Genomic DNA, 19,700 nt, shown 5'->3' with positions numbered 1-19,700 from the left:
AGCAAGCGGGCGGGAAGAACGCGGATGGTCGGAGTTTTCGGAGAGGGTTACTAATGCAGATGAACTACCAAAGCAGCATTGTAGTGTGTTTTCCGCCCAGGATCGACGGCCCAGTAGTCCGCAAAATGTCTCAGAGTAATGTAGTGTGGAAGTGAGCCAAAGAATGCCTATTTTCATTTATGCTCTAGTGGTCGAAATACCTAGTCTAATGAATCGGAAGTATGATTGCCATCTAAACGCATTACACACCTTCTAATTCCCTGGATTGACGGGACAGTCGACTGGGAAATACCATTAGTGCTGCAAATTCATTTCATAAAAATAGTACCATTAAATAATGCTTGACTAGCAGGATTTACCCGTCATATACTTCGATTATCGATGTGTAGCGGATTTAAGTATTCTGGAGATGAAGTTCACATTTTCAGAGATACAGAGGAGACATCGGGCCACACAGCCTGCTTGAAGCCAGAATAACGGGTAGAGAAGCCACTGAAGAAGCATTTGGGGACTTATTAGTTCTACCGCTTGAGTCGATTTGAATGCTCGAGCCACACCTAAGTGTGATGAGAGTGAGCAGGTCCACCCAAATCTTTGCTGTACACTGTCAGGATTCTGGTGGAAAAAGGGCTGGTGTTGCCAATTACGTCATTCTCGAACCATGTTTCGGACTTTCGGTATGGCTTAAGCGTCGAAATGTCGATATGGTGGCTCAGTAAATATCCAGAGTTTGCACCCCGAAGTTAAATTTTGACTTTGGCCCAAAGCTGTGTTTATTAGAAAGCATTGACCAACTTGTGAGTACTCTCGAGGTTCCAATTCAACAGGATTCTAAGACTTGATCAAGCAGCGCTATTCTATACTAAACAATACGGAGTAACAGTTCCGGGGGCTTCGAAAGAATTTGCATTCGAAGGTAATGATTTTAGAGTTTCAGGCATTTCGAGCAAATATTGCCGACAATTGCAGAGAGCGCCATTAGATTACAGTAAGGAAAGCAGGGTGATTTCTGTAGCTGAGCTTTCGAGCATTAATTGTCTGCTGGTAGTGTATACCAGAAATGTTCGAAATGATCATCAACAGGATACCCCCAGGGAATTAAAAACATCTTAGAAACTGAACTGTTCAGAACATTGTAAGCTTCAACTGTCTTAATCACTCTGTACATTGAAGTTTAAGAAAATGGCTCTTCTCACAGTGATTGCAATTAATGGAAATTTGGTTGCAAATTGCACCCAAAATATCCAGGTAATTTCCCAGCACTTTGAGCTAAACTATTGATTGAATGATATACCCATCACCTTTTCAAATATTCAAGATACCATGGTTGTGAAACTTCTGTAACATCAATCATCAAACAATTTGGTTAGTGATTCTACCAACCAGGTTAGTGGTTTTGATTTCGTGACTTTTCCCCCTTTTCTCTAGTGGAACGTATTTTAGAAATACTCTTGTATCCATTGTTGCGCTTACGACATCACTCAGCTGGGTAATTACATTGTGTCTTTTATTGTGGAAATTTCTACAAAAAAATTGTCACTTCAATTACACCATTGTACTAAATTGACATTACTAGACTCTTTTAACGATCCTATTTCCTCAATCCGAAAAACTTCTTGGTCTTTCTTGAAGAGCCCTCCAGATTGATGCTTGCGCTATAGCTTTCTGTTCTTCTCATCTGATTGTCATCCAAGGATGAGTCTTCGGGGGTGTCATGTTTCCTACCCAAATGAAAAAAACCATGGTGATGCTTCTTTGATGAAGAGGGGGTAGCCACTGAGCTTATGGAGGATGTGGCTGAGGTTGGTAAGTTCACTTTAGACGAATTCCGATGTAAAAGGCCATGCATAGAAGACTTCTTGGGTTTTGCTTCTTTCTGTTCCGCTTCTTGTTGGGCCTTATGGGCCTTCTGTGCCTTTTGAAGCTGTTGCTTTTCCAATTTTTCGTGATGTTGACGGTCTTTTTCGTTCTTCAACTTCTGCTTCTCGTCTTTCTTGATCAGCTTGGTGATACGTTTATCAAGTTCTTTATTGCCCATTCGAGGATCTGTTTTGCTTTGTTTGAATGGGGTAAACCCGGTTATACCCCTGAAACTCTTACTTCCCCCATTGTTGGCGAAGTTAGACAAGGATGAGCTCGACACGCTTGGTTTCAAGAGACTTGCAGAAGATGGTCTATGAAACGATGAAGCCAGCGAAATAGATCCCTTGAGGGCATTCTCTTCGGGTCTACTAATTGTAGTTTTGTCACTAATGATAGACCCTTCACTTTGTAAATGCTTGAGCAGTGGTCTTTTAGGTGGCGCTTCCTCTGGAATAGACTCCGGTGTAACTTTCCTCAGTTTCTTGGATAGTTTTTCAATCTCATTATTGATACTAAGCCTGCTTTGGGTCAAGATACGACTCATCTCCCTCACATTAGCTGCACGGAGAATAAGCTTCATGTCCACTACCAAGGCAGCACTCTCATAAACATAATCAATCACACAGTCCGGAGGGACAGGGGAATCTGGAGATACCAAGTGTTCTAAAGTCAATGTCAGAAGTGTACGTTTTTGTTCCTTTTCTTCGGCATCCTGAGTGTTGACATCTTCTTCTTCTTGTGATGCCTTGGGTTCAGGAAGTGGGGTATCATAAGTGTCAAGATATTTCAATTCAAATTCAGGGTCTTCTTCTGAGGTTGTCTTTTTGTCCGAATCATCAGTCGAATCTTCAATTCTTGATCCATCTTTAGGTGCAACATCAGCATTGGCTTTATAGGTTATCTCATCAGATCGAGCTCCTGCTACCCCCTGATTCCACGATAATTCAGCTTCAATCCCTGGAGTGTGGTCAGATCTTTCTTCATTTTCCGTGATTTCAGTATCATTCAAGGAAGCTCTTCTGGAAGTTGAGTACTTTCTTACCTTGTCTCGTCTTACACTCATATTAGAAGTCACACTCATTTTGTGCAAGTTTGATGACTTCTTCAATAAGGCTATATCCAAGTAGCCATCATCAACTGTATCCATGAACCCCTCGTACTCGTCTAGTGGAAAATTAAAATTAGGGTCAATTTGAGTACCGGTTGTTTCCAAGATTTTAAAGTACCTTTTCTTCAACTTATTGCCTTCCTTAATAATAAAAGCTTCCTTTCTACCTATAATACCAAAAAGCACTTCACTGATCAAGTCATACAACAATGGAACCTTGAAAAACTTGGATATCGCAAGTGTGTCTAATGTAGTGGGGAATAATAGCCACTTGTTTCCCACTTGGCCCGTATAAAGGTATTCACAGAATGCCTTGATAGTTGTTGTAGAACATGGCATATAAAGTTTTCTAGGAATCAACGAGGGCTCCATTCGAAACTTGCCATTTTCTATATTTTCAAAGTTAAGCAATGCGTTATCGAATAATCCACGAGAAGTGGTGAGGTGCTCATCATCTTCTTCATTTTGATCTTCATCGAATTCCTCTTGACTTTCTTTGCTATTATTCGAAGGAGTCGAGGAAAGCGAAGCAAACTTATCTGTATCGGGTTCAGAAGTTGTGAAGGAAGGCAATTTCCCAGTCGAGCAAGGCTTCTTGTCAGACAGTTTTCTCAGGTCATAAGAGTCAACAGAATCTACTAAAGTGTAAGATGAATCTTCTAGTCTCTTTCCTGGGCTCAATTTGATGGAAACAGCCTGATTAGGTCTTAAGTTAGGCACATTAGTCCCGAAAAGATCAGCTCCTCCAGAGTTAGGCCCCGCTCCTCCCTGATTCGACAACGAGGCTCTAGGAGATGCGAATGGAGAGTCTCTGGGTGATCTAGTTGTAGGAATATTCCTTAATTGAGTCAATGTGTTGATCAAGGAAGCACGAGGTGATCCATAGTCTCCGGAATTCTTTCTTGAAGATTGTCTGAAAGAAGTTGGGGTTGCAGGAACAGCTGGGATCAGTTCAGCTGGCAATGGTAGCTGCGGTGGTATATCCTGAAGATGGGAAGTCAATAATGATGTCCCACTCGAGAAAGAACTCATTGAGTCTTTTCGTCCCAGTTGAAGTTCGTCTGGCTTTTCAACGGAGTCAACTGATGGAATCTCACTCATAGACTGATCATTGGCCTGTTTCTCATCAACAACTATGAAACTAGATGTATCTGATTTCTTGTCATTAATGGAAGTACTTGAATTGTTGTTTTGGAAAGGTAACCTGAAATGGGGAGCGTCCTTGGGGGCAGCCTTGGAAGGAGGAATAGGTAACGAAATATGGTATGTCATTTTAGGTGGAGAGCCTTCCTTTTTATTAGCTTGTCCTCCCGATTCGGAACCGTCAGATGCTGAAGAACTCAACGTACCAATTGATGATTTTTTGTTCTTCTTAGAAATACTAACTGAAGAAGATGTACTTTCTGTACTTTTTGATGTCCTCAACTTTTGGGTGTGAGTTGAGTTAGTTCCGCTGGCTTGTTCGTGGTCAAATCTATCAACCGCTTGAACATATCCCTTAGCCAATAATTTGATGAAATACCTTCCCCATCTCTGTAATAATACAGTTAAAGATACAGGGATTCGTTCACCTGAACTACTGATCATTTCAAAATCGGAAATCAAGTCACCGTACCTATCAAATGCATTACGACCGAGTGTGATAGCTGCAGGTGGAAAAACGGATCTGATTTTTGTAAAGTTTGTTTTAGGAGCTGCATAGTGAACATACTCACTGAAACTGATTGTAGTTGGAGATGTCTTATCGCTGGAATTTGATACTGTGGAGAGTTTTCTTGACGTAATCTTCTTGAGAGGATCAATTTCTTCATCGTCTGATGGAATCCTCTCTGGCGATGACCTCGAAATTGATTCATCATGATCATCATCATCGGTGACTTTTTCGAGAAGAGCACTACTGCAGGTACTATCGTCCGTCACTGATTCGTCGCTTCGCTTTTCCAAGTTTGATTTTTCTGATTGATGATATACCTTTCTTCCGTCAGCGGTATGGTGATGGCCACCAGCCAATTCAGAACTTGCCAAAATATTGGTGATAGGTAAACTGACGGTTACAATCAAATTGAAGTATCTTATACTGCTGGTCGTTCTAGAAGTTATGAAATTTCCAAGCAACACCACTTTGTGATGAGACTGCCAGGCATAACCACCCCAAAAACGATGGGACCCATAATCATGATTGCAAAATATGTTTAACCGAGACCATTTCCCCGTAGGCTTATTATAGATGAAAATCGAGATGTCATAGTCATTGGGTAAGAAACCTGTAATTACCACATTTTGACCAAAAAGACCACCTGTAGGGAACCGCAAATTGTAAGGAATAGTTTGCTTGACTGTCTTGCGCTCAACCACCTTTTTGGTAGCATCGCCGGCTTCCGTACTTTCGTGCTTGAGAATTTTCTTCTTGCGGATACGCAAAGGTTTACCAGACTTGATGGACTTACCAATCTTGAAACTTTTGAGGGGATTATCCGTAAATTCGTCTGGGTTGTTCGTGGGCGTCGGAGTGTAGACGATCAATGATTCCTCCTGTTCCGTGGTATGGCTATAATCGTGCTTTTTTCTGTCTTCGTTAGGGTCATAGTGGTGATGATGGTGATGATGGTCCACTTCTTCTGGGAAGCTAACAACAATGCTGTTGGTATAATCCACTGCAAGCACGTCACCTCCGACTTTGGAGGACATTTGCAACTCTACAGGAGCCACACCAACGTACTTCTTGTCGACTAAGTCGAATATAACGTTATCACGAATGGGGCGGGACTCGAGGTCCTTGCCCCCTGCAATAAAGATACCAAAATGGTCTTTCTTGTTGACACAGGTCAAGCGGTTTATGATGGTAATTTTATGGGCAAAACGGGGAACGGGGATGCTGGGGTCCGAGTGGTAGCCCCGACCGTCGTGGAGAAGTGTCCAGCTGGCAGTTTCGAGATTGAACTCCCACAAGTCATTTGCAGGCTGGAGGAACGCCCGGAGGTACGAGGTGGGGCCATCGGCAGGAGGCTGGTCGGGGATCACCAACCCTCCGAACAAGTACACGCAGTTGTTAACGGCACAGATCTCGTGGAAAAGCCGGGGCTTGGGGCGTGGCAACTCGGGCTTGAGCTGTACCCGGCACCAGTACCGGTCGATCAAACTCAAGTAGAACATCTCGCCAGAGAGGTACTTGGAGAGCAGCTTGAACTTGGAGTTGGAGTGGAGAATCTTCAGGTGGAACGTGTTGTAGACCTCCTCGATGGTGCACTCGTGGAGCTCGAGTCCGATGGTGAGTCCACCAAACGTGAACACAAACGAGTTGTAGAGCGTCGATGCGGACCCCGTACGGACGTTAAGGTTGAGTCTGTCGTCCTTTTCGGTCGGGGGAAGCAGCACAGTGTAGCAAGCACTGGCGGTAGGGATGAGTGTGGTCATGGCGGCTAAAGCACGAGTTTGGCACGGCAACTAGCGGGAAAAGCCGGCACTAGGCAAGACGCGAGACCCACAGGAAGAATGTGACGAGAAGCAATGGCCAATTGCTGGCGTGGTGGCAGCTGTCGCAAGGAATGGAATCCAGATGAGATCTGGGCGGCTGCTGGAAGGAGAGGGGCAAGTTTTGGCGCGGTTTGGGCGTTAAATGAACCGGAAAAACGAGCACGATGCACGCTTGGGAGCCACCTGGAGGAGAGTGGGTGGGCAGAACGGGACAATAGTGCCAATGTGTACACTGGCGGGGTATTAGAATTGAAGTGGATGTAAATGGCTGTAATTTTGGCATCAAATTTTTTGTAGTGCGGTGCGAGAAAATGGGAGTTGGGGGAAGGTGGGATAATGGGTAAGGCCAGGGAGGGCGGATACAGTGCTAGGGAGGCCGTAGGCAGGTGGAGGGGTGGTGGAGGGTGGATAGCCCGATAGGAAGCAGAAAGGGATCTGCTCACGTGACCATCCACGTGACCACAACTCCCGCGAGTTCCGGGCATGCACGTGCACGCCCGCACAACAGCAACCATAGCGCCGCACGAGACCAGTCAGGTGATGTTTAGTCCGAGTCCACCACCATTTCTATCAAAAGCCGTCTAGCTGCTATCTAGCCACCATCTAGCCGCCAACTACCCATTGCCTGCTCGGTACCCAACGCGGATCCCCCACTTTCCAGCTACTTGTACATTTCCTTCTCCCCCACGCGTCGTTTCACAACCTGGATTGATGACGTACAATTCCCAATGCGGAACAACAACAAGCACCGAAGCCCCGGATTAGCCCGGATTGTGCCCGGTTCAAGAATGCCCGGATATTGTCTCACGCTACAGTAAGCACAAAGGCCCGGATATCCATCATCCCCCGGTTTTCCCCATGGCACACTATACCCGGATCTCCTCCCCTACTCTCCCCCGTATCTCCTCTCGTCCAAGTTGCTTCACCACACCTTCTTCTTTTCCCATCAATCAATCCATCCTCCCTCCAGGCATTGATACCCCATCACCACCATCATCCCCTACCCGTCAATCGTTTTCAATTGACTGCCATCTGCACCAAAACTCCAGCAACAACACGCTAAATTCAGGTGCTAGTTTCAGCGTCTAATCTACAAAAACGTCCCCAGCACCCAATTGCCACAGCCAGTATGTCTGAGCTCGATACCAAGTCCACCACGTCCGGCAAGTCGTCCACATCCACCAGTCGGTTGAAGAAGTTGACCAGCGGATCCACCTGGGTGTCTCCATTCCGTACGTCCAGTAACGGCTCGTCTGGCGGCAAAGACAAGGTCAACCTTGTGAAGAAGTATAAGCAGTCCAACGACATTGACCAGATCAAGGTGCCTAAGAAGTTTGCCACTCATCCTACGTTGGAGGCTGAAAAGAAGCAGGAGGCTGAGAAGAAGGAGCAGGCTGAAAAGGACCAGAAGTCCGCTTCCAACGCCTCTGTCAAGACCTTGGAGAGCGTGCCTGTCGAGGAGTCTGCCACCGTAGACGAGAAAACTTCGTCTGCTGCCGAAGTCGCAAAGGAAACCGAGACTGACGCTAAAGAAACCGAGACTGATGCTAAAGAAACCGAGGCGGAAGCTGAAAAAACCGAAGCCGAGACTGAAGTAGCAGCTAAAACTGAAGCTGAAGCTGAATCCGAAGCTGCTGAAGCCGCTGCCGAGACTGACTCTGGCGCCGCTGCAGTCACTGATACCAAGGTCGAGACTAACGAAGAAATTGAGACTTCTAAGGATTCTGCTGCCCCAGTCGAGGCCGACAACACCGACAACATCGAGGAACAGGTCAAGGAAAACCCACTTGAAATCGTCACCCAACCAGAGACCAAGTACGAGCCAGTCGAGCTTCCTAACCAGGCTACCTTGGACTCCCTCAAGGACAAACCTATCTTGTTGAACCGTTATAATGAGCTTAATGCTGCTGCTCTTGGTTCTGTCGACCGTACCTTGGATGACCCTAACAAGATCATTGACTTGGGTTCCGGCTTGAAAATGACCCAACAACAATTACTCGACATTGCTGCGAAGAGAGTTGCCCCAGTCTTGGCCACCCTCAACGAGGAAGTCCAAAAAACTAGAACCGAGGATGATATCAAGAAGCAACAAGAGCTCGATTCCAAGGTGAAGTCGCATGAAGGAAAGTTACAAGCTGACTTTGACAAATACGCCAAGAAAGTAGGCAAGAAGAAGGAAAAGTTTACTCAGGAAATCGCTGCCAAGTTGAGCGAATTGACCAGAAGAAAGAAGACCGCCACCACCAATGCCACTGAGTTCGAAAAGACAACCAAGGAAGAAATCGAAACTGCAAACACTGACTTCGAAGCAAGAGAGGTCAAGGCAGTTGAGAAGCACACCACTGACAAGGAAACACTCGAAAAGAACCACGAAGAGTTGGAAGCCACCAAGAAGCAAGAGTTGGAAGATTCCAAGGCTAACCAAGAAAAGACTACCCAAGAAATTGAGGAATTGCACGAAAAGAAGTCTGAATTGGCTAACCAAAATTCTGAGCTCTCCACCAAAGTTGAGGAGTTAACTGCTGAATTGGCTGAAGAAGAGAAGAAATTGAGCGAGTTGAAAGAACAACATTCCGAAAAGCAGGCTGCTATCTTCAACAACTTGGCCACCAAGGAAGAATTAGACAATGGAATTGCCCAAAGTAAGGAGCAATTGGAAGCCAAGCAAAAGAAGCACAACATTCTCAGTGCTGAAGTTGGAGTATTGGCTGGTTCTGTCGCTGCATACGCCGCTCATTTAGGTAACTTGAAGAGCGACAAGTCTAACCGTTCAAAGAGATTGGATGAATCCAAGGAAAAGTTCAGCAACTGGCAATCCGAAAAGCAAGAATTAGCAAAGAAGATTGCTTTAGAAAATGAGCAAAAGAGACTTCAAGCTACTGAAGAGTACGAGAACAGAAAGCACGAAGAAGAATTAGAGAGACAAAGATTGAAGGAAGAGAAGGAAAGAAAGGAGAAGGAAGAAGCTGAAGAAAAGGCTAGACTCGAAGCTGAAGAACAGGCCAGACTCGAAGCTGAGGAAAAGGCTAGACTCGAGGCTGAGGAAAAGGCAAGAGTCGAAGCTGAGGAAAAGGCTAGACTTGAAGCTGAAGAGAAGGCCAGACTTGAAGCTGAAGAGGCTGAGAGAAAGGAAAGAGAAGAAGCTGAAAGAAAGGAAAGAGAAGAAGCTGAGAGAAAAGAAAAGGAGGAAGCCGAGAGAAAGGCCAAGTTAGAAGCCGAAAGAAAGGAGAAGGAGGAAGCCGAAAGAAAGGAGAAGGAGGAAGCCGAGAGAAAGGAAAAGGAAGCTGCTGAATTGAAGGCAAAGCAAGCTGCTGAATTGAAGGCGAAACAAGCTGCCGAATTGAAGGAGAAGGAAGCTGCCGAATTGAAGGAGAAGGAAGCTGCTGAAAAGAAGCAAAAGGAAGAGCAAGAGAGAAAAGAAAAAGAAGCCAAGGAGGCTTCTAGAAATGCCGCAGGTGCTGCCACTGCTGGTGTCGTTGGCGGCTCTGTTTTGGCTAACTCGCAATCTAAGGGAGCTATTCCTTCTAGCATTGATGCGAAGGAACCCCAAGTTGCCTCTAAGGAAGCTGTTCCTCAACACAAAGCAGCTGTTGTTGAATCAGCAGATGCTAAGAATTCCTCTTCTAAGCAAGCTGCCGATTCCCCTGTTTCAGAATTGGCAAACAAGGAAAAGGATGCTAGCAACAAGAAGCATGCTACTGCTGCTGGTATTGGTGGAGCTGGAGTTGGATTAGGAGCTGGAGCTGCTATTAACGGTCTTTCATCTGGAGGATCATCTGGAGATTCCAACAAGAGATCTAACAGTATTACTAGCAGATTCAAGAAGCTTGGAAAGAAGATTACTGGGGGCCTGACTTCTCCAAAGGATTCCGAAGATGGTTCCAAGGAAGCTACTGGTTCCTCTAAGGACATTAAATCCAAGGCCGCCAACCCATCTGCTGTAAGTATCTCCAAGCAACCCGAAGCTCTTAAGAACGATGTGACCTCCACCCACTCTTCTGAGTACGACACCTACTCCATTTATGAAGAAGTCTCTGACGCTGAGTACGAAGCCAACAAGAACGATCCTAATTACTTGGAAATGACTGCCGAGGAGTTGGCCAAGCATAGAGTCAAGATCTAGACTTGAGAAGTCCCTAATTTTTGTAATAATTTTTGTTTAGAGAGCACAGCTCCCGCTATTTATTTCTGCTGCCTATGAGTGCTCATAGTTTTTTATTCATAGTATTATTCATAGTTGTATTATTGATGTTTCTAGTGAAAAAGTGTAGTGACAGTGCAAGCATTTCATTGTGAAAATAGTTAATCTAGGGAAGTTATCCCAGGTGAAAATTTACTTTAAGTGGTTAAAGTGGATTTTTGGATTTAACAAATAGCGACTAGAATAGTTCTTTTCATTGACCACAATCATGACAATACGTTTATGCTGTCCGTATTAGTGACGACACCATTTCTTTGCACCCAACGGCTCAAATGGAATCCAAAAATGAAATACACTTATTTACGAAATCTTACCTCTCTCTTGAACTTTGTTCAAGTGAAATTTCCTTGGCTCTTCATTCTCATTGAAAGTCCACGAGTGTCGTGGATTTGGCTCGAGGCTGGTAAATTCAGCTTATTGTAACCGAAGCACGAATTATGAACTAAAGACGGGGAATTCTTAGAGAACTATTTCCACCAAATACAATAAATATCACGCGTATACATCTATTACGAACAATTCATACAGTACAAAAGAAAACCACCTCTGAATCACATCCAGTTGGCCACTGTGAGCCATTCTCTTATGATAAATATATCTACTAGTTTGTTTCATAAGCATTTCTCTGGATTATATTTGGCCGAGTTCTACCTGAACCTTAGCACTGAATACGAAAAGATTCCCTTTCAATAACCATTCCTGTGGAGCTGTGTTTTGAGGTCCCTTAATCGAATGTAGTCTTCTTACCGGTGGAAGGAACAATAGCAGCACTGGCTCTCTGAGCATTGGCCAACGCAACCGAAGACTTCAATCTCTTGTTTGAGTTGTCGTCGTCTCTGAACGATCTCTTAGGAGGTCTTGGTCTTTCTGCTCTTGCTGGCCTTTCGAATCTTTCTGCTGGCTCCGATCTATGCACTCTTTCCTGTCTTTCTGGTCTATCCTCCCTTTCTGGTCTTTCAGAAAACTCCTCGTTCCGGGTTCTATCGCCCTCGAACCTCTTGGGGGTTCTCTTGGATCTGTCTTCTCCGTACTCCAAACGCAATGGTCTGTTGATCAAGCTCTTGGCCAACTTGGACTTCAATGCAGTGGTAGGACCAGTTTCGTCCTTGAAATCAATGAATGCAAATCCCTTACACTTGCCAGTATCCTCGAAAGTAGCCATTCTAATTCTGACGATATCCCCACAGTGTCTGAAGTGTTCCTCAAGGTTGTCTTCCGTGGTATCAAAAGGAAGGTTTCCCACGAAAAGAATTCTGGAGGGGGGATTCTTGGACAAGCTCGAGGTGGCACCAGCGTCCTTGGCTGGTCTGCCCTCGAACGAGTTGGCGTTCTTGATAAGCAATTTTCTGCCGTTCAAAACAGACTCAGACAACCCAATCACGGTGGTGACATGCTTCAAGCTGGGCAAGTCCACGTAGGCAAATCCCTTGATCTTGTTTTCCTTCTTGGGCAAGTTGACCCGCGAGATATCGTCTTCTGTGACCTTGATATCCTCGTCGGCGCTGGCAGACTCGCCAAAGGTGCTGGTCTTTCCGACAATGAAACGGATCAAGTCCTCTCTGGTGGTGTCGAACGAAAGGTTTCCGATCCACACTCCGAACTCGGACTTTGTCGACTTGGGAGGAGCAGCAGCGGCAGCAGCAGCCTCCTCTGGTGTGGGCTCGGGTTTGACGGGTGGGTTCTTCTTTGCAAGCTTTTCCAAGTTCAACTTACCCTTCTTGAGCAAACGCTGCTGTTTCTTAGAAAGTGGGACTCCTGCAGCCAAATCGATAGAGATTTCTTCGAGAGTGGCCCTGTTGGAAGTTCCGCTTGGCGCAGCCTCCGTCTCTTCTTCATCTGAGTCTGAGTTGTGCTCCACAGGCTCATCTGAAACTGGAGCTTCCACTTGTTCTGGGGCCTCTACCTCTTCATCGGACGCTTCCTTCTTAGTCGCCTTCTTCTTGAGCTCCTTCTTCTTCTCCTTTCTGTCCTTCTTGTCCTTCTTGCTCTCCTTACGGGCGATTTCTGAAGCCATGGTTGTGGTTGATATCTCATCGCATATTTTTCAATATATGTGGAGTGCGTACAGGCGATGGGCCAGCGAGCTGGAGCAAAACGAGGATGGCAATGGGGACGGCTAGGGGGCTGGCGAAGGGGTCATGCTGAGTGTGGCTACGGCAGGTGGTGGTTGTTCGGATGTTTGGTCGAATCTTGTAAATTTTTTGAATTGATAGCTATTGTCTCTGTCAGATGGGGATCATTTTTAGAGTGATCGTAGGGTCTAAACCAATCGAGCCATTGAAACAGTCTAGGTGGTGTTGAGAGGAAAAATCAGTGTATTTTTGCTAAGGGTAGAGTTATATGAATTGAACATATTACTAAGAAATTTAATCTCCCAGAAATCAAGTTCATAGAGATCATGAACATGTACAACACTACTCATAAATGGTTTTTATCTAATGTGCAACTAGAAGTAGATAAGATAATTTGTGTATAATGATCAAGCGGGTGTAATACATTTCATACTGCTTTTCACCAATTCACATCTCAACCCAATCATCCAGTTGCGAAGAGTAGACCCTAATTTCTCTGCATGCTGCCTAATTTACCTTCTTGTGCCGTTTGTATTGATCGAAAATGATGTATCTAGCGAATAATAACTGTCTCCGATCACTAGGAGTTGTTACTTTCACTAGAAAAATCCTATCTGAATTATACTTCCTTGCAATTATAAACACATAATGTATCTTCCAAATGTTACTGGCAATCCAAGACTCGATCTTTTTAGCCCTACAATTTTTACTGGCAATTATCATAAGTATTCGTACAACTAATTGTCCTCGATCATTTCCAGCCATAACCACTTTCTCCACAACTCACCGGCTTCGTTGATGATATTATCCATGAAATCCACCTTGTGATTGAACACAGAGTCATTGGATATAATAATGCTATCCTCGTTGTGTTCATCAACTTGCAGTGGCGAAGACAATGTGGAAGTCGAGGTGGTGGAAGAAAACGCATCGGTAGCTATGGGGGATGGCGAGGTTGAAGATGGAGAAGAGGGAATTGAAAGGGATGTGGGTGTTGTGGTTTCCGATTGCTTGTTGTTCAAGTCGGAATACTTCTTTTGCTTGTACTTGTACGACTTGGTGGGCAACCTTGAGAGGTATTGTCTGATCTCATGTTGGTCCAATTCCACCAAGATGTTTTCCTTGGACTTCAAGAATGCTAAAGATATGAAGATGAGTTCGACATGGGCGTCGAGTTGCGAGAACGGAATAGTCACTTCCAACAAGGACCCCGGTTTATCTTGGGCAAGTAAGCTTTCAGAGGGTCTCCGCGACGGCTCGCCAGACAGATTGGATGATGACTGGTTGCTGAGCTCTTCCACCAAGTCCTTGAAAGAGTTTCTTCTTTTAACTTCCTCGTTGGTTTCGTCTTCGGATTGGACTGCGGGAAGAGATCTGCCAAAGTCGTCATGGGCACTCAAGGACCAGAAGATATCTGGACCCAATTTCGAAAGAAACTTGTTGCTGACATCCTTGGAATCGATATCCAATTTTTCCAAGTAGTATGCCATGTCTTTCCTTGGATTCTTCAATNTCCAGCCGAGGAGAGAATCCCAGATTCTTCCACGATCATACTTGGACCACACCTTGGATCCGCAGTAGTTCAACCACCAAATCAACCACTCGTCATCGTGGCTGCCGAACTTGTTCAAAATCTGTTCCTCGTGGAAATAATCAGACAATTCGGGGAGCACCTTTCTCAAGCAGTAGATGAAGAACGACACTCTCTCTTCGATGGTTCCTCCCGAGATGGGCAAGACGGTCTTGTTCAATTTTTTTGGTGGGGATAGTATGCCCCGGGACACTGAGGACGAGGATCTGGACGAGGCAGAGCTAGAGCTGGACTGCTTGGAAGGGTCCTTTCTGTTTCTCTCTTCAGGCGAGTGCAACAACACCAACACCAACCGCTCGTAGACGTCGTGGAAAGTCAAGTTGACGAACGAAGTGTCGTTGATGATTCCTTCGAGGTACTCCTTCAAGTCAGGGATGTTGTCGATGTAGTTGGAGTAGTCGTCCATGAAATTGACGATGAATGAGTTGTCCAAAGACGTGTTGTCTCTTCCCACCAACACCCAGGGGGTGTTCTGGATAGGAGGAAACCACTCGGCCAAGTTCAACGCTATCCAAGTCAATGACTGGTCGTACTTGATGATTTTGCCCCATTTGAGCGAGAATTTGAGGATCGACGCCTCCAAGATCTCGAAGATCTTGAGCTCGGTGGGCGACAAGTTGAACGACGCCGAGTACTTGAGTCTCTGGATGTACTTTTTGAGGTCCTTTTTGATGCGAGCCTTGATGTCCTCAGTTCGGGACAATTTTGGGGTTTCGGGGCCTCCAGCGTCCTTGGAGCTAGAGTCACCCTCCTTGGAGCTGGAGGACTCCTCGTCGTCAGCTTCCAAGTCGTTGTCTGGTTGGATGAACGGATTCAATACAAATGGATGGTATTTCAACAACAAGGGCCAGATTTTGAACCGCAAAAAAGGGGGGACACCTTTCTGTCTGGCGCTAGACCGTGGTGGTTCTTGGCGTCTAGGTACTTCTTGCACTGGTTGAAGACCTCCAAGTCGTAGTTGAACGACGGCTTTTCGTCTTTGCCACGGTTGGAGGACTGCGAGGTGTCCAAGGCGGCAGAGAGGGTGCGGAGGGGGTTGGAAGGCGGCAATGATAGAGACGGGTCGGACATGTCGGGGAATTAGGGTATGCTGGGCGGAAATGTCGGTGTTTGGGAGGCTAGTAGAAGTCGAACAATCTCACGTACAATGTAGGATCAGTCGGGGGTGGTCCAGGACTGGGATCAAAACATGATGGAGGCAGCTGGAAATAACGGAGGAATGGCCGGGCAGAAGACGGCTGGTGAATATGGGAGGGTTCGCTGTGTCTGGTGTCTGCTTATTGGTTGCGGATTCGAGCAGCAGCAGATCGGACTTTTCTGGGCGGGTGGGCAATCTGGTTGGATCAGTGCAGGCCACGAGGTGTAGACGCTAGCCAATAACTCTGGAGTTCACGCCTGGCAGGAAGAATGAACGGAGCAGGAGGAATGAAAACGGAGTACTGAGTCAAAATTTTAATTTTTAGTGTCTTCCGATCAATTTCCCAATGATTTTTGTCGGGAGAATTCGCGCAATAGGGGGGATGTGCGTTCCGATGGGCTCGCACGACACCAGAAGGTGCGCCGCAGATACCGGGGGAGCCAGGGGTGTTGGCGGAGGGGGAGCTCGCGGGAGTAACGGGGTAGTGGCGAGAAGGTAGGAAGGGAAAAAGAGCTGGAAAAGCGGCCCAACCACCGCAAAAACGGTGCAAATCTACTAGGCACTACTGCACCGGCCGCCATCATGGGTCTGGCGGCTAGTGGACCCGCGGGCGATCCTCGGTGGGATCTGATCGCTGGCCCATCAGGCACAAGACCTCTCGCCACTCGCGGTAAAAATGGGGCGGGTCACGTGCTCGTGTCCCCGTGTGTGTCATTTCGATAGGATGATGCATATAGTTTAATTCTACATACAGGTTCGGAATGTCACAAAACCATTCTATCCGAAGGAACCGTCCCAGCCAGCAGCCACGCCGTCACCCGTCTATTGTCCCAAACCAGCACGATCTTCCGTGTGGTCCTGGCGAGTACTTATGGTCCCCTTCCGCTGACACTACTTCAGGTTTTCAGCACGTTTTGCACCAGGTTTTACTGGAGTACTCTTCCAAACGCACGCTAGCCAGACTGTGAATGCCGCAAAAGCCAATCGCAGACACTAAAGATACAATCCCAGACACTAAAATAGGCCCAACAGCTACCAGGCAAACATTAAGGCCAGCTGAAACAACCCAGGCCATTCATTAAGACCAGGCATCTACCCGTCTATCACCTAAAACCAGCTCGGACACCAGTCAGACAGCTGCAATACCAGATACATCCTTACTACCAGGCATTTACGACCTGACCGCTGTATCATAATACACAATTGTAGCAGTTACACCAGGCCAGAATCCCACAACAGGCAGTCATACAGACACTAAAAAGAACCAGACTCTAATACCAGACTAGGTAATAAGCCAGCTGAAACTAAACCAACTGCACAGAACAGGCCAAACCAGACCAAGCGTTGNCATCACTAAAATACCACCTTGAACCATCACCGCCACTCTATCAGTTAATTCAACAATATCAATTAATCCACCACTTACCACTTACCACCCACCATGCTAGCCGCCCTCAAGAGCATCGCCAACCCCACGGACGCCAAAATCAAATCAGCCACTGACAGCTCTCCTCTAGGCCCCTACAACCACGAGCTCATCGAGCTCTCGTCGCTAACTTACACCCCCAAGGCGCTAGCCGCCATAACAGCCACCTTGGCCAAAAGACTCCAGCTGGGAGNTCCCACCCCCCTCAAAAGGACCTATTCCAGTCCCATCACCACCAACTCCAACACCACCATTCGCAGAGCTAAAACTGTTCCAGCACATCCAAAAGTCAAGGCAGCATCAGAGGAGACCAGCTTGATCCTTCTCAAAACAGTCACAGTGGTGCTCTACCTCATGCAAAACGGACTGGACGAATTTGTACGGTGGATTCGCAACTCGTGCAAGGCGTTGGTGGAGCCTCTCTTTGTACTCCAAGTACCTCTCAAGTATCAGGACTCGTTGCGGTTCAAGACTCACAAGGTGGTGGCTCTCTGCCAGCACCAGGACCAGTTACGGGAGTATCGGGTCAATATACATCGTTTGCGGACAGAAATGGCTACGCCAGGCGTCAAGCGTAGGTCATCTGGGGGTCCTGAGCTCGAAACAGAGGTTTTGGAGTTGGCCAGTCCTAACTATGGCTACGGACGTCTGGAGCAGGTTCTGGAGCGGGAACTGGGGCTTCGAGTCCGGTTCAAGACGCCTCGGACGATGGAGGAGAAAGGGAAGAAGGAGGTATTGCGCAGGGCCAGCACTGGAGGCTACCGGCTTATTGATACCTCTGAGTGGTAGCGGTGGAAGTGGAACTGAACCTTCACCTGATGTGAATATTTGGCGTCTAACATTGGGTGCAAGTTTCACCAAAATATGATTATTTATTTTGTTACGTCTGGCTCGTTGGCAATAGTTCTCCACACTCGATTACGAATATGGGCCCTCCTCGATTTTTACTACTTCTTGAAGTAAAAGAGGCTGCTAACAATTTCTCCAGTCCACCACCAAAATCCTATTATTTGAGTCGTTGGGGACGGTTTCAGTTCCAGTAAATTGATTATTCGTGCTTTCAGGTCTGGGTCGCTGGATGTACTTCTGAGAGTCTTTGGGCAAGCAGTACTTAACCAGTTACAGAAGCTGAGTAGTCGTTGGACAGGTCAGGGCTTGGGTGCAATTCCACTAGTTTCAGCAAAATTTGATTTCTGAATATCTACCACTACACAGTATGCTCATACAATACCACATTCTACTTCGAGTCGTTGGAGGGCAGTACACGTCTGGATCCTGGGGTAGAGTTCCACCAGTTTCAGTAAAATTTGAATATTCGTGTTCGCGTATGAAATTGGGTGGGGCAGCTCCAGCAATCTCATCACCGAATTCTGAATATCGGTGCTTTCACGTCAGAGTCATTGGGGGTGGTGCCTAGCTTTTGGTGTTCAAGTCTCTTTGGATAGGAGAATCTCAGCATAAACTGTGCTTGACTTCTGAGTCATAATGCATGTTCCAATGAGCCAAAACTCAAAAGTCGTCTTCCCTCACATGACTTTGACACATTTTGCAGACGATCGAAAGCACTCCAGGTCACAACCTGAGCCTACATCCAAAACAGACATTTCCATCTAGGATAATGCTATCGGTCCTTAAGCAAAGCATTAGGAGATACTTGGGCCATTGCCAAATGTCCTGGGAAATTTTGACACATTTTGCACACATTCCAGCTATTTCGTACCACCAAGATTATCGTGCAATTCTGTGAAAAACCACCACTCCCGTGAAAAACCATCCCATTGACTACGGATACTCTACGGGCACTCTACGAAACATCCACCCTGGTCCTCCACGAGAAAATTTTCATCAAAACAACCACATCGGGTCTATCTTCGTCAACTCAACCAGTGATCATTATTTATTCTGCAACCGCAGGCCATCGCCACGCGGGATTAATTGCATCCATCGGACTTGTATGCTTGTACCTGTTGGTAGTATATAGTTTATAAGGGAGGCCATTGAGGGTCTATGTCGCGTCAATAGGGGTTCTGGAAACCCAATACACGAAGCACCCGCCACAGTGCCTATTCCCGAGCGCTGGTGATATTATTGTGCCGAAGATGTCTCAGTCAGTTGCTCCGTATCGTCCCCGAGGCATTTAGGATTTCTTTTTGCAGGCGAGATCGGGGTCACGTGCAGATCCCGGTGTGGCGAATTTCTTTTTCTTCCCCATCAACGGCCTGGATGCCTTGCCTAATCTGGCATGGCTAAATTGCTTTTGTGCATTTCCAGCAGATTCTGTGCGTGGTGCATTGCTTTTTCCTGCCTTCCGAGCACCAGCCGTCACGTGTAACCCTGTGGGCTGTTATCTACCGCATACAAAATAGGGGGCGGCGTGATTAGCCGCTCTGAGTAATCAATTTTGCGCTGGTATAAATAGGGAGAGTTGCCACCCATTATTTGTTCATCATTTACAATCAATACACACACATTATACAATGCAAATCTTCGTTAAGACTTTGACCGGTAAGACCATCACCTTGGAAGTTGAATCTTCCGACACCATTGACAACGTTAAGTCCAAGATCCAAGACAAGGAAGGTATCCCACCAGACCAACAAAGATTGATCTTTGCTGGTAAGCAATTGGAAGACGGTAGAACCTTGTCTGACTACAACATTCAAAAGGAATCCACTCTCCACTTGGTTTTGAGATTGAGAGGTGGTATGCAAATCTTCGTCAAGACCTTGACCGGTAAGACCATCACCTTGGAAGTTGAATCTTCCGACACCATTGACAATGTCAAGTCCAAGATCCAAGACAAGGAAGGTATTCCACCAGACCAACA

At 46.3% G+C, this 19,700-nt stretch overlaps 5 protein-coding genes across 5 annotated transcripts; 2 read left to right on the top strand and 3 right to left on the bottom strand.

Annotated features, from left to right (window-relative positions):
- Positions 1-1,591: 1,591 nt before the first annotated feature.
- On the bottom strand, positions 1,592-6,385 carry MDS3 (Mds3p; the record flags this gene model as incomplete). Its single annotated transcript, XM_020209953.1, has 4 exons — positions 1,592-1,869; positions 1,957-4,104; positions 4,381-4,785; positions 4,867-6,385. 4 exons carry the CDS (start codon positions 6,383-6,385, stop codon positions 1,592-1,594), a joined length of 4,350 nt encoding a protein of 1,449 aa, XP_020064506.1.
- A 1,189-nt stretch (positions 6,386-7,574) lies between these two features.
- SLK19 (Slk19p) lies at positions 7,575-10,568 on the top strand (the record flags this gene model as incomplete). The annotated part of the gene is made up of 1 exon (XM_020211699.1): positions 7,575-10,568. One exon carries the CDS (start codon positions 7,575-7,577, stop codon positions 10,566-10,568), a length of 2,994 nt encoding a protein of 997 aa, XP_020064505.1.
- Positions 10,569-11,370: 802 nt separating this feature from the next.
- On the bottom strand, positions 11,371-12,660 carry NOP13 (Nop13p; the record flags this gene model as incomplete). Its single annotated transcript, XM_020210053.1, has 3 exons — positions 11,371-11,590; positions 11,642-12,471; positions 12,532-12,660. 3 exons carry the CDS (start codon positions 12,658-12,660, stop codon positions 11,371-11,373), a joined length of 1,179 nt encoding a protein of 392 aa, XP_020064504.1.
- Positions 12,661-13,455: 795 nt separating this feature from the next.
- CANTADRAFT_100899 (uncharacterized protein) lies at positions 13,456-15,729 on the bottom strand (the record flags this gene model as incomplete). The annotated part of the gene is made up of 2 exons (XM_020206146.1): positions 15,235-15,729; positions 13,456-15,202 (listed from the first exon to the last, which is right to left on the bottom strand). The coding sequence occupies exons 1-2, from the start codon at positions 15,378-15,380 to the stop codon at positions 13,456-13,458; spliced, it is 1,893 nt and encodes a 630-aa protein (XP_020064503.1). The 5' UTR covers positions 15,381-15,729.
- A 731-nt stretch (positions 15,730-16,460) lies between these two features.
- On the top strand, positions 16,461-19,291 carry CANTADRAFT_257151 (uncharacterized protein). The gene is made up of 2 exons (XM_020207514.1): positions 16,461-17,477; positions 19,103-19,291. The coding sequence occupies exons 1-2, from the start codon at positions 16,889-16,891 to the stop codon at positions 19,237-19,239; spliced, it is 726 nt and encodes a 241-aa protein (XP_020064502.1). The 5' UTR covers positions 16,461-16,888; the 3' UTR covers positions 19,240-19,291.
- Positions 19,292-19,700: the final 409 nt, after the last annotated feature.

Source organism: Suhomyces tanzawaensis (assembly GCF_001661415.1).
Source record: "Suhomyces tanzawaensis NRRL Y-17324 unplaced genomic scaffold CANTAscaffold_4, whole genome shotgun sequence".
Classification (NCBI taxonomy): Eukaryota; Fungi; Ascomycota; class Pichiomycetes; order Serinales; family Debaryomycetaceae; genus Suhomyces; species Suhomyces tanzawaensis.
Note: the sequence above shows the minus strand (reverse complement) of the source record. Positions and strands in the feature narration are given on the sequence as shown.